Here is a 12,247-nt window from a genome sequence, read left to right on the forward strand (position 1 = left end):
GTTTGCGTTTACATCTTATTAAACTATATAAAAGTTGTAGTTAGTATTTTCTTTTTTTAAATTATACTTTAAGTTCTAGGGTACATGCGCACAACGTGCAGGTTTGTTACATATGTATACTTGTGCCATGCTGGTGTGGTGCACCCATCAACTCGTCAGCACCCATCAACTCATCATTTACATCAAGTATGACTCCCAGTGCAATCCTTCCCCCCTCCCCCCTCCCCATAATAGGCCCCAGTGTGTGATGTTCCCCTTCCCGAGTCCAGGTGATCTTATTGTTCAGTTCCCACCTATGAGTGAGAACATGCAGTGTTTGGTTTTCTGTTCTTGCGATAGTTTGCTGAGAATGATGGTTTCCAGCTGCATCCATGTCCCTACAAAGGATACAAGCTCATCCTTTTAATGGCTGCATAGTATTCCATGGTGTGTATGTGCCACATTTTCTTAATCCAGTCTGTCACTGATGGACATTTGGGTTGATTCCAAGTCTTTGCTATTGTGAATAGGGCCGCAATGAACATACGTGTGCATGTGTTAATTTTTGTATTTTTAGTAGAGATGGGGTTTCGCCATGTTGGCCAGGCCGGTCTTGAACTCCTGATCTCAAGTGATTCATCCGCCTCAGCCTCCCAAAGTGTGGGATTACAGGCGTGAGCCACTGCACCTGGCCTATTTTTATTTTTTTAGATACAGGATCTCACTTTGTCACCCAGGCCAGAGTGCCGTGGTGTGATCATAGCTTAACATAGCCTTGAACTCCTGGGCTCAAGGGATCCTTCTGCATCAGCCTCTCACTTCATTTTGATAAGTGAAGAAGTAGGCTTACAGTGGTTATATGAGTTCCAAGGTTTGTTTGATTCTAAAGCCTTTTAAACCTCAACCACTTTGCTTTCTAAGGTGCTGAAGCCTAGATTATGAATAGCACTTTGAACCACGTTTTTTGTGATAGGCTTGTTCACTAGCCACATAGTAATAAACTGGAGCCTGATGGAAAGCACTCCTAATTGGTAAGGTGGGAAGACAAAGGCCCGACAGAGTTTGGTGCCCTACAATCTCCATCCCCACAGAAGGAAAACCACTTGGAAATTACAGACTTTCTAAACATCTTATTTTTAAAAACTGGCTTACTGTAATAGATCCTAAGGGAAATAATTGGGCTTTGTTATCCCATGCACAAACAAACCAATAGTTTTAGACATAGTCATCCGTGGTATTGGGTACTGTAATTGAAGTCATAGAGGTTGAAGTAACGTTGATGACAAGGAGTTCTTTCTCTTAACTCTGTAGCCCTGTGATGGCCTCTTAGTGCTTTATAGACTCTGAAACTTCTCTCTTGGGATTCAGTAGTCTCATTCACTTGAACACATCAAATGACTGTGGGTTCCAGAAGATAACTTTGGATTGTCAGAATATTTATACTTGGAAGTCCAGGCAAGTAATGTAAATGAGTCAATAAGTGATTGAAGTGGGAGTGATGGGGATTGTGAGCTCATGTGCCGTCTTCATGGGGTAGTCGAGAGTTGGCTGTAGCTCACTGTTGCCGTGAGTCCTCAGATATTCTAATTTTTCTATTAAAAAAATTTTTTTTTAAATTTTGTTTTTTGAGACAGAGTCTCGTTCTTGTTGCCTAGGCTGGAGTATAGTGGTGCAATCTCAGCTTACTGCAACCTCTGCCTCCTGGGTTCAAGTGATTCTCCCGCCTCAGCCTCCCAAGTAGCTGGGATTACAGGCGCCCTGTTGCCATGCCGGGTTAATTTTCGTATTTTTGTAGAGATGGGGTTTTGCCATGTTAGCCAGGCTGGTCTCGAACTCCTGACCTCAGGTGATCTGCCAGCCTCAGCCTCCCAGAGTGCTGGGATTACAGGCGTGAGCCACTGCGGCCAGCCTAAAATATTTTTTTTAGAGACAGGGTCTTACTGTGTTGCCCAGGCTGGTCTCAAACTCCTGATCTCAAGCAGTTCTCCCACCTCAGCCTTTTGAGTAGCAGGGATTACAGGTGTGAGCCACTGTACCTGCTGGCCCGCTTTTCTTTCACTGAATTGCAGACCCAGATTTTAAATCTAATTTTGAGAAGCAAACGGGTGTTGGGCATGGTTTTTCTATCTATGCATTGAATTGGCTATAGGGCCAAAACTCATTTTGCCAATGACTGTAATGCAGCATGTTCTAAAGCTAGTTGACTTGTAATTTCTTCCACAAATATTGGGCTTTTACTGAATCACTTTTCTGTAAGGGAGTATCTCTAGTCCCAAAGGATTTAAACATGACGAAGTTCTTTATTTTGGTACATTTTGACTTAATCTTCTTTTAATTACTTTTTCTTTATGTTACAGGCATATAGTTGGAAGGAGAGGGGACACTAGGAAGAAAATAGAAATGGAGACCAAAACTACTATTAGCATTCCTAAACCTGGAGAGGACGGGGAAATTGGTGAGACTCAGTACATATAAGTTACATTTGAAGTCACTTTTCCATGTTTGTGGAATAATGTAACCAACTGCAGGGTTTAGTAACTATGTTTTCTGTGGGGTTCTATAGCTATGGGCTTTTTCTTTTTTTTTATTTTGACTCGGAGTTTCGCTCTTGTTACCCAGGCTGGAGTGCAGTGGCACGATCTCGGCTCACTGCAACCTCCGCTTCCCGGGTTCAAGTGATTCTCCTGCCTCAGCCTCCCTAGTAGCTGGAATTACAGGCATGCGCCACCACACCGGCTAATTTTGTGTTTTTAGTAGAGACGGGGTTTCTGCATGTTGGCCTGGCTGGTCTCGAACTCCTGACCTCAGGTGATCCTCCCCTCTTGGCCTCCCAAAGTGTTGGGATTATAGGCGTGAGCCACCATGCCCGGCCACCAGCTGTGGGCTTTTTTATGTTTTATCAGTACCCATCTCCCAAATGAGGAAATATAGAATTATATAACCTTATCTTGATTGAGTACCTGGGCCTTAATTTTACACTTTACCATACATTGATGGAATAAAACTTCCAGATTTCACTGTATATTAGGAGATTTCTTTTTATGCTTTGGTACTTTGAAATAGACTTGTGAATTGTTTCCAGTTAGAATTAGAGAAAAATCAATGAGATCAGTGAATGTGAAATAAAGTTCAGCCTTTTCCATTGTGTTCTCAGTTTTTTACCCTTGATTTTGTAGACCAGAAAGGAAATTATAAGAGTAATGATTAAAATAATGTAACTTGACTCAAATAACTGTTCTGATAAGGAAAAATAGTTTAGCAGTATAAATCAAGTTAGAAAGTGTCTGTACCAAGCCTTGGTGTGAACCAAGGGCATAGGCTTTTGTTGTACAATGGCTTTGAGTGAGGGGCATTGTTAGGACAAAACTGTAAACTCATTCTGGAAGGATGGAATTTTTTTTTTTTTTTTTTTTTGAAATATCCTTGCTTTTTTCCCCAGGGTGGGGAGCTGGGGGGCAATCTCAGCTCACTGCAACCTCTGCTCCCCAGGTTCAAGCGATTCCCCTGCCTCAGCCTCCCGAGTAGCTGGGACTACAGGCGTGTGCCACCAAATCCAGCTAATTTTTGTATTTTTTGGTAGAGACAGGGTTTTGCCATGTTGGCCAGGCTGGTCTTGAACTCCTGGCCTCAAGTGATTCACCCACCTTGGCCTTCTGAATTGCTGGGATTACAGGTATGAGCACTGTGTCCGGCTGATGGAACTTTTTAAAGTCAAAGAGTGCAGCAACCTCCAATAATTCATTAACCCATTTTCTTTTTCTTTATTCATTTAAAAATTTTTATTTATTTTTTATCGAGACAGGGTTTCACCATGTTGCCCAGGCTGATCTTGAACTTTTGGTCTCAAGTGATCTGCCTGCCTCAGCCTCCCAAGGTGCTGGAATTNTTTTGAGACAGTCTTGCTCTGTTACCCAGGCTGGAGTGCTGAGGTGCAATCTCAGCTCACTGCAACCTCTGCTCCCCAGGTTCAAGCGATTCCCCTGCCTCAGCCTCCCGAGTAGCTGGGACTACAGGCGTGTGCCACCAAATCCAGCTAATTTTGTATTTTTTGGTAGAGACAGGGTTTTGCCATGTTGGCCAGGCTGGTCTTGAACTCCTGGCCTCAAGTGATTCACCCACCTTGGCCTTCTGAATTGCTGGGATTACAGGTATGAGCACTGTGTCCGGCTGATGGAACTTTTAAAGTCAAAGAGTGCAGCAACCTCCAATAATTCATTAACCCATTTTCTTTTCTTTATTCATTTAAAATTTTATTTATTTTTTATCGAGACAGGGTTTCACCATGTTGCCCAGGCTGATCTTGAACTTTTGGTCTCAAGTGATCTGCCTGCCTCAGCCTCCCAAGGTGCTGGAATTACAGGCATGAGCCACCATGCCCAGCCTTTTAGTCCTTTATTTTATTTTTTTGGGGGACAGAGTCTCTGTTGCCCAGGCTGGAGTGTAGTGGCATGATCACAGCTCACTGCAGCCTCTACCTCCTGGACTCAATCAGTCCTCCCATCTCAGCCTTGCATAGCTGGGACTACAGGCATGTGCCACCACACCTGGCTAATTTTTTTGTATTTTTTGTAGAGACAAGATTTTGCTACATTGCTCAGGCTGGTCTTGAACTCCTGCGCTCAAGCGATCTGCCTGCCTTGGCCTCCCAAAGTGTAGCATGTCGCCCAGGCTAGAGTGCATTGGCTCCATTATAGCTCACTGTAGCCTTGAACTCCTGGCTCAAGCGATACTTTTCCCTCAGCCTTCCAAGTAGCTGGGACTACAGGCACTTGCCACCATGCCCAGCTAATTTTTAATATTTTTTTGTAGAGATGGGGTCTTGCTATGTTGCCCTGGCTGGCCTTGAACTCCTGGGCAGAGCGATCCTCCTTGGCCTCCCAAAGTGCTGGGATTATAAACATGAGTCACTGCACTCAGCCCCATTTTCCATAATTGTTAATAGACTGTATTGTTTTTGCAGAAAAAATTGTAAGTACTTTTTCATTTTATGTTATGTAAGAATGATCACCTTGACTGGGGACAGTGGCATATACCTGTAAGGCCAGCACTTTGGGAGATTGAGGTGGGAGGATCGCTTGAGCCCAGGAGGTTGAGGCTGCAGTGAGCTGTGTTCATGCCACCACACTCCAGCCTGGGTGACAGAGCGAGACCCTGTCATACACACACACACAAAAAACAATCATTGACTTTAGAGCAGTGCTGTCCAAAAGAACTTTCTGTGATAGTGAGGATGTTCTATATCCGTGCTGTCTAGCACAGGAGCTGTATATGTCAGGTACTGGTCACATGTGACTTTGAGTATTTGGAATATTGCTAGTGTGACAGGAACTGAATTTTTACTTTTACTGAATTCTGATTAATTTAACTAGCTGCATGTGGGCTCCCATATTGACCAGTGCAGTGACAGTTTTCTCTAGCTCCTTGGTAATGTCAGCAAACTCTAGCATTAGAACTTTTAACATCATTTGGAAGGACTTTTATTAAAGTAAATGTTCAGTTTATTAGAATTATAAGTGCAAAAGTTTATTTTCCTTAAGTTGTAACGTTCGAGTTACAAATACCAAAGTCATTTTATAATTGCATTAAACTTTACTTCATCTATTTTTTTTTTTTTTTTTTTGAGACGTAGTTTCGCTCTTGTTGCCCAGGCTAGAGTGCATTGGCGCGATCTCGGCTCAGCACAATCTCGGCTCACTGCAACCTCTGCCTCCTGGGTTCAAGTGATTCTCCTGCCTCAGCCTACCAAGTAGTTGGGATTACAGGCGTGCGCCATCATGCCTGGCTAATTTTGTATTTTCAGTAGAGATGGGGTTTCTCTATGTTGGTCAGGCTGGTCTTGAACTCCCAATCTCAAGTGATCAGCCAGCTTTGGCCTCCCAGAGTTGCTGGGATTACAGACATGAGCCACCACTCCCGGCCCTAATTTTTTCTCATTATAAAATTAGTACATGCTTTCAAGAAAGAGAAAGCTTGCAGAAATTATATATAAATTATAAATAGAAGTCTCTTATAATATGAACCCCAAACATAATTGCTGTTAACACTTGTTATATGTTCCCCGTTTTTTCTATCTGTGTAGTAAGTTATATAATATTTTTTATTGCAGTAAAATTATAACGTGGTGTAAATCTGGAGACCTTAGCCATTTTACTATACTAGAGTCATTCCAGAACTTATCCAGAAAAGGGTAGACAGGCTATAAAGATTCCATTTCAACTTAGAAAGCACAAATGTTGCAGTGTGGAAAACTAGTGTGTCAGGCTAGGCTTGGTGGCTCATGCCTGTAATCCTAAAACTTTGGGAGGCCTAGGTGGGAGGATCACTTGAGCCCAGGTGTTCAAGGTCAGCCTGGGCAACATGGCAAAACCCCATCTCTACAAAAAAATACAAAAATTGGCTGGGTGTGGTGGCACGTGCTTGTAGTCCCAGCTACCTGGGAGGCTGAGGTGGGAGGATCTTTGGATATGGGAAAGTCGAGGCTGCCAGGAGCCATGATCACGCCAATGCACTACAGCCTGGGTGACAGAGCGAGACTCTGTCTCAAAAAAAAAGAAAAAACAAAGAAGAGAAAATAAAAACTAGGCAGGCATGGTGGCTCACGCCTGTAATCCCAGCACTTTGAGAAGCTGAGGTGGACAGATCACGAGGACAGGAGATCGAGACCATCCTGGCCAACATGGTGAAACCCAGCCTCTATTAAAAAAACAAAAATTAGCAGGGCGTGGTGGCGTGCACCTGTAATCCCAGCTACTCAGGAGGCTGAGGCAGGAGAATTGCTTGAACCTGGGAGGCAGAGGTTGCAATGAGCTGAGACTGTGCTACTGTACTCCAGCCTGGGTGACAGAGTGAGACTGTCTCAAAGAAAAAATTAGCCAGGTATGGTGGCACACACCTGTAATCCCAGCTACTCAGAAGGCTGAGGCAGGAGAATTACTTGAACCTGGGAGATGGAGGTTGCAGTGAGCTGAGATCGTGCCACTGCACTTCAACCTGGGCGATAGAGCAAGACTCCATCTCAAAAAATAAAAATAAAAATACAAAGTTGGGTTTGGTGGCTCACGCCTGTAATCCTAGCATTTTAGGAGGCTGAGGCGGGCAGATCATGAGGTCAAGATTTTGAGACCAGCATGGCCAACATGGTGAAACCCTGTCTCTACTGAGAATATAAAAATTAGCCAGGCGGTGGTGGCGCATGCCTGTAATCCCAGCTACTTAGGAGGCTGAGGCAGGAGAATCGCTTGAACCTGGGAGGCGGAGGTTGTGGTGAGCCGAGATTGCGCTACTGCACTCCAGCCTGGGCGACAGAGCAAGACTCTGTCTCGAAAATAAAATAAAATAAATAAACTGGCTTATTGATTTTGTGCAGAAGTAAAGTATGTAGAAAAACCAAATTTATTGGTTAGAGTTAATTGAGTTGTGATGTGAAGTCAAGTCTGCAGTTGCAGTGGTGTGATATTTGCTGTCATGTATCCATTTCTTTTGTGTCTCTTAAATTAGAGAAATCAGAGAAGGAAATGATCTAGTAGGTTTTAATCCTCTAGACAAGGATCTGGTCTTGTCTGTTTTGACATCTCAGGCAATGGAACCTCAGAAGCTTTTTTTTTTTTTTTTTTTTTTTTTTTTTTTTTGTAGTGACAGAGTTTCAGTAAATTGCCTAGGCTGTCTGGAACTCCTGTCCTCAGGCAATCCTCCTGCTCTGGCCTTTGCCCCAAAGTGCTGGGATTACAGGCGTGAGCATGCCTTGCCTTCTTTCTTTCTTTTCTTTCTTTCCTTCCTTCCCTTCCTTCCTTTTCTTTCCTTTCTTTTCCTTCTTCCTTTCCTTTCCTTTTTTTCTTTCTCTGTTTTTACTTATTTTGGGTATCCCTAAGGGTAGAATTTCTGGATTATATGGGAAGTATATGTTCAACTTTTTTTGTTTTTTGTTTTTTTTTTTGATACAGAGTCTAGCTCTGTCGCCCATGCTGGAGTGCAGGGGCTCGATCTCATTTTACTGCAACCTGCACCTCGCTGATTCAAGCCATCCTTGTTCCTCAGCCTCCCAAGTAGCTGGGATTACAGACATGTGCCATCACGCTCAGCTAATCTTTGTATTTTTAGTAGAGACGAGGTTTTGCCATATTGGCCAGGCTAGTCTTGAACTCCTGACCTCAAGTGATCTGCCCACCTCAGCCTCCCAAAGTGCTGGGATTACAGGCGTGAGCCACCGCGCCCAGCTGTGTTCAACTTTTAAGGAATTACCAAACTTTTTCATAGTGACTACACCATTTTACATTCCTGTCAGCAGGGGTTTGCTTTGTAGTATTTGAATTCATTTTTCTACTTTATATGCTGTCTTAAGGGTATTCTATTTTTAAGCCTCATTCTGTTTACATTGAATTAATTAGCAGTTTTCTTTGTTATTGTCCCCTGTTTAGATTCATATATGCATTCAGAACTGCTTTAGCTTCTCAGAGATGACAGTATCAAGAGGTCCCATATTTTGTAAGCATTTGGGGGTCCTTGAGCATGTTTACCCTTTGTTCTTTGTTTACAGTAATCACTGGCCAGCATCGAAATGGTGTAATTTCAGCCCGAACACGGATTGATGTTCTTTTGGACACTTTTAGAAGAAAGCAGCCCTTCACTCACTTCCTTGCCTTTTTCCTCAATGAAGTTGAGGTTCAGGAAGGATTCCTGAGATTCCAGGAGGAAGTACTGGCGAAGTGCTCCATGGTAAGCATAAACAAAACAAGAAGGTAAAAAAAAAAAGTTAAATATAAAAGAATACAAAATGGTTCATAAATCAAACAGTAGGGAGTTATACTTCTTCCCCCAACAAAAAAGATAACTATTTCTTATGACTTCGTATAATATTGAACTGAAAAAAAAGTGTATGGACATATCAGCTCATAAGTTTCTGTATATTACAGAAATGTCTTTAAAAAAATTTAGCACATATCGGGCCGGGCGCAGTGGCTCACGCCTGTAATCCCAGCACTTTGGGAGGCCGAGGTAGGCAGATCACTTGAGGTCAGGAGTTCGAGACCAACCTGGCCAACATGGTGAAACCCCGTCTGTACTAAAAATACAAAAAAAATTAGCGGGGCCTGGTGGTGCATGCCTGTAATCCAAGCTACTTGGGAGGCTGAGGCAGGAGAATTGCTTGAACCTGGGAGGTGGAGGTTGCAGTGAGCCAAGCAGTGAGCCAAGATCGTGTCACTGCACTCTAGCCTGGGAAACAGAGTGAGATGCCATCTCAAAAAAAAAAAAAAAGAATTTAAGACACAAAATGCTCATCCTAATAGACACACTATTCTGCATCTTTTGGGTGGTAATGTTAATGAGATGCCATTATCTGTAGATCTTCTGCCTTTGGGCAGTCATGGCTCATTTGGGATTAGTAACTAAAAGACAAATTTGCATGTAGAATTGCCATACTTAGATAACAGTGAAATGCTTGTGACCAGGATAATAGCAGATAATCCAGATTAGAAAACAAGTTTTAAACTCATTTTGGATATCAATTAGTTGATTTTTAAAAATGTATATTGATTCAAAAAAATGTATGAAAGCAATATGTGTTTATTATGGAAAATTCAGAAAATACAGAAAAGATTAATAAAAAATCATCCATAATTCCACTACTGAGAGATGCTGTTACATCATTACTATATATGTGTGTGTATCAATGTGTCTGTACACTCACATACTTTTTTTTTTTTTGAGGCAGTATTTCACTCTTGTTTCCCAGGCTGGAGTGCAATGACTCATCTCAGCTCACCGCAGCCTCTGCCTCCCAGGTTCAAGGAATTCTCCTGCCTTAGCCTCCTGAGTAGCTGGGATTACAGGCATGTGTCACCAAGCCTGGCTAATTTTGTATTTTTAGTAGAGACAGGGTTTCTCCATGTTGGTCAGGCTGGTCTCGAACTCCTGACTTCAGGTGATCCGCCCTCCTTGGCCTCCCAAAGTGCTGGGATTACAGGTGTGAGCCACTATGCCTGGCCCACTCACATACATTTTAAAAATAAAATTTAGGCTGGGTGTGGTGACTCAGGCCTGTAATACCAGCACTTTGGGAGGCTGAGGCGGGCGGATCACCTGATGTCAGGAGTTTGAGACTGACCAGCCTGACCAACATGGAGAAACCCCGTCTCTACTAAAAATACAAAATTAGTTCGGCATGGTGACGCATGCCTGTAATCCCAGCTACTCGGGAGGCTAAGGCAGGAGAATTGCTTATACCCGGGAGGCGGAGGTTGTAGTAGGCCAAGATCGCACCATTGCATGCCAGCGTAAGGAAGAAGAGTGAAAATTCGTCTAAAAAAAATAAAATAAAATTTAGCTTGTATATAATCTTGTATTCAGCTTTCTTTGAAAACATAATCATTCTACCATGAACATTGTTTTGTTGTTGAAGAAAGACCTAAATCTTGGCTTGCTTGGTGGCTCATGCCTCTAATTGCAACACTTTGGAGGGCTGAGGCAGGCAGATTGAGCTCAGGAGTTTGAGACCAACCTGGGCAACATAGCAGCAAAACTCTGTCTCTACAAAAAATACAAAAATTATCCAGGCATGATGGTGTGCGCTTCTAGTCACAGCCACTTGGGAGCTGAGGTGGGAGAATGGCTTAAGCCTAGGAGGTGGAGGTGTCAGTGAGCTGAGATTGTATTATTGCACTCCAGCCTGGGCAATGGAGCCAGACCCTGTCGCAAAAAACAACCCAACAACAAAAACCACAAAAACCCCCACAAAACCTAAAAAACCCCACAAAACCTAAATCTTATACCTTTAATTTGGAAAACAAGTAGGAAATTATAGCAGTGATCGGTGATGACTGAAATAACATAATCTGGGCTGGGTGCAGTGACTCACGCCTGTAATACCAACACTTTGAGATGCTGAGGCAGGTCGATCACAAGGTCAGGAGTTTGAGACCAGTCTGACCAACATGGAGAAACCCCGTCTCTACTAAAAATACAGAATTATCCGGGCATAGTGGCGCATACCTGTAATCCTAGCTACTCAGCAGGCTGAGGCAGGAGAATCACTTGAACCAGGGAGGCGGAGGTTGCAGTGAGCCGAGATAGCGCCATTGCCCTCCAGCCTGGGTGACAAGAATGAAACTCATCTCAAAAACAAAAAACAAACAAAAAACACACAAAAAATCTGATTTCATTAACTGTTCGGGTGACTTGGTTTTGTAATGCCTGCTTACTGTTCTATTATATGGATATATGATTATTTAACTTTTTAAATTTGTATTTTGTTATGTGTATGCTGAATACATTTTTCTGCACTAGTGGGTTATTTTACTTCAATTCCTGGAAGTGAAAAAACAGTTTATGTGTATGTGTATGAATTTTTCGATAATGTATAGACATCCAGATTACCTTCAGGAAATCTTGTAGCACTTTATGCTCCAAACTAGAGTTTTCTTTAGGTTTCCTTTCCCACTTTGCCAATACTGGATGTTATCATTCTTTTAAAGTTTTTTTTTTTTTTTTTTTTTTTTTTTTTTTTTTTTTTTTTTTTGTATTTCAGTTGACAAAAAGTACTGTCTCATTGCTTTACTGTTTATTTATTCAATTATTTGTGAGATAAAGCGTTTTCCTTTACTTAACTCTGTTTATTCATGTCTTGACCCATTTTTCTCTGGGAGTGTTCTTTTTAAAAATTTATTTGTAGGAGCATCGTATATATTAAGAAGATCAGGCTGGGCGCAGTGGCTTACGCCTGTAATCCTAGCACTTTGGGAGGCCAAGGTGGGTGGATCACGAGGTCAGGAGATAGAAACCATCCTGGCCAACATGTTGAAACCCCGTCTCTAGATCAAGACCATCCTGGCTAACATGGTGAAACCCCGTCTCTACAAAAAAAAAAAATAAAGAAAAATCAGCTGGGCATGGTGGTGGGTGCCTGTGGTTCCAGCTACTCGGGAGGCTGAGGTAGGAGAATGACCTGAACCCGGGAGGCAGAGCTTGCAGTGAGCAGAGATCACCCCACTGCACTCCAGCCTGGGTGACAGTATGAGACTCTGTCTCAAAAAAAAAAAAAAAAAAAGATCAGTATTATTTCATAATTTACATTTAGCTTTTTAGTTCATTTAGAATATGTTTTATGTTTTGATATGCAGTAAGAGATAAGACTGTAACTTTTTAAACACCTATTTAACCAGTTATCCTCTGAAGAATTAAATTTTTTCAATTTTATCTTCAAAATTATTATAATTAAAATGGACTTTTTTGGGGTATACATGTCTATGAATTCTTTTTTTTTTTTTTAATTTTT

General features: G+C 42.2%; 1 protein-coding gene across 2 annotated transcripts in view; it reads left to right on the plus strand.

Annotated features, from left to right (window-relative positions):
* ASCC1 (activating signal cointegrator 1 complex subunit 1) overlaps positions 1-12,247 on the plus strand; it is a 121,892-nt gene that overhangs the window by 10,771 nt on the left and 98,874 nt on the right. For both annotated transcript variants that reach the window (XM_017854584.1, XM_017854583.1), the window contains exons 3-4: positions 2,337-2,434; positions 8,513-8,691. In XM_017854584.1, coding sequence (XP_017710073.1) covers positions 2,337-2,434; positions 8,513-8,691 — 277 coding nt within the window. The remainder of the gene's footprint in view (positions 1-2,336; positions 2,435-8,512; positions 8,692-12,247) is intronic.

This window comes from Rhinopithecus bieti, unplaced genomic scaffold, assembly GCF_001698545.2.
Source record: "Rhinopithecus bieti isolate Rb0 unplaced genomic scaffold, ASM169854v2 scaffold_36008, whole genome shotgun sequence".
Lineage (NCBI taxonomy): Eukaryota > Metazoa > Chordata > Mammalia > Primates > Cercopithecidae > Rhinopithecus > Rhinopithecus bieti.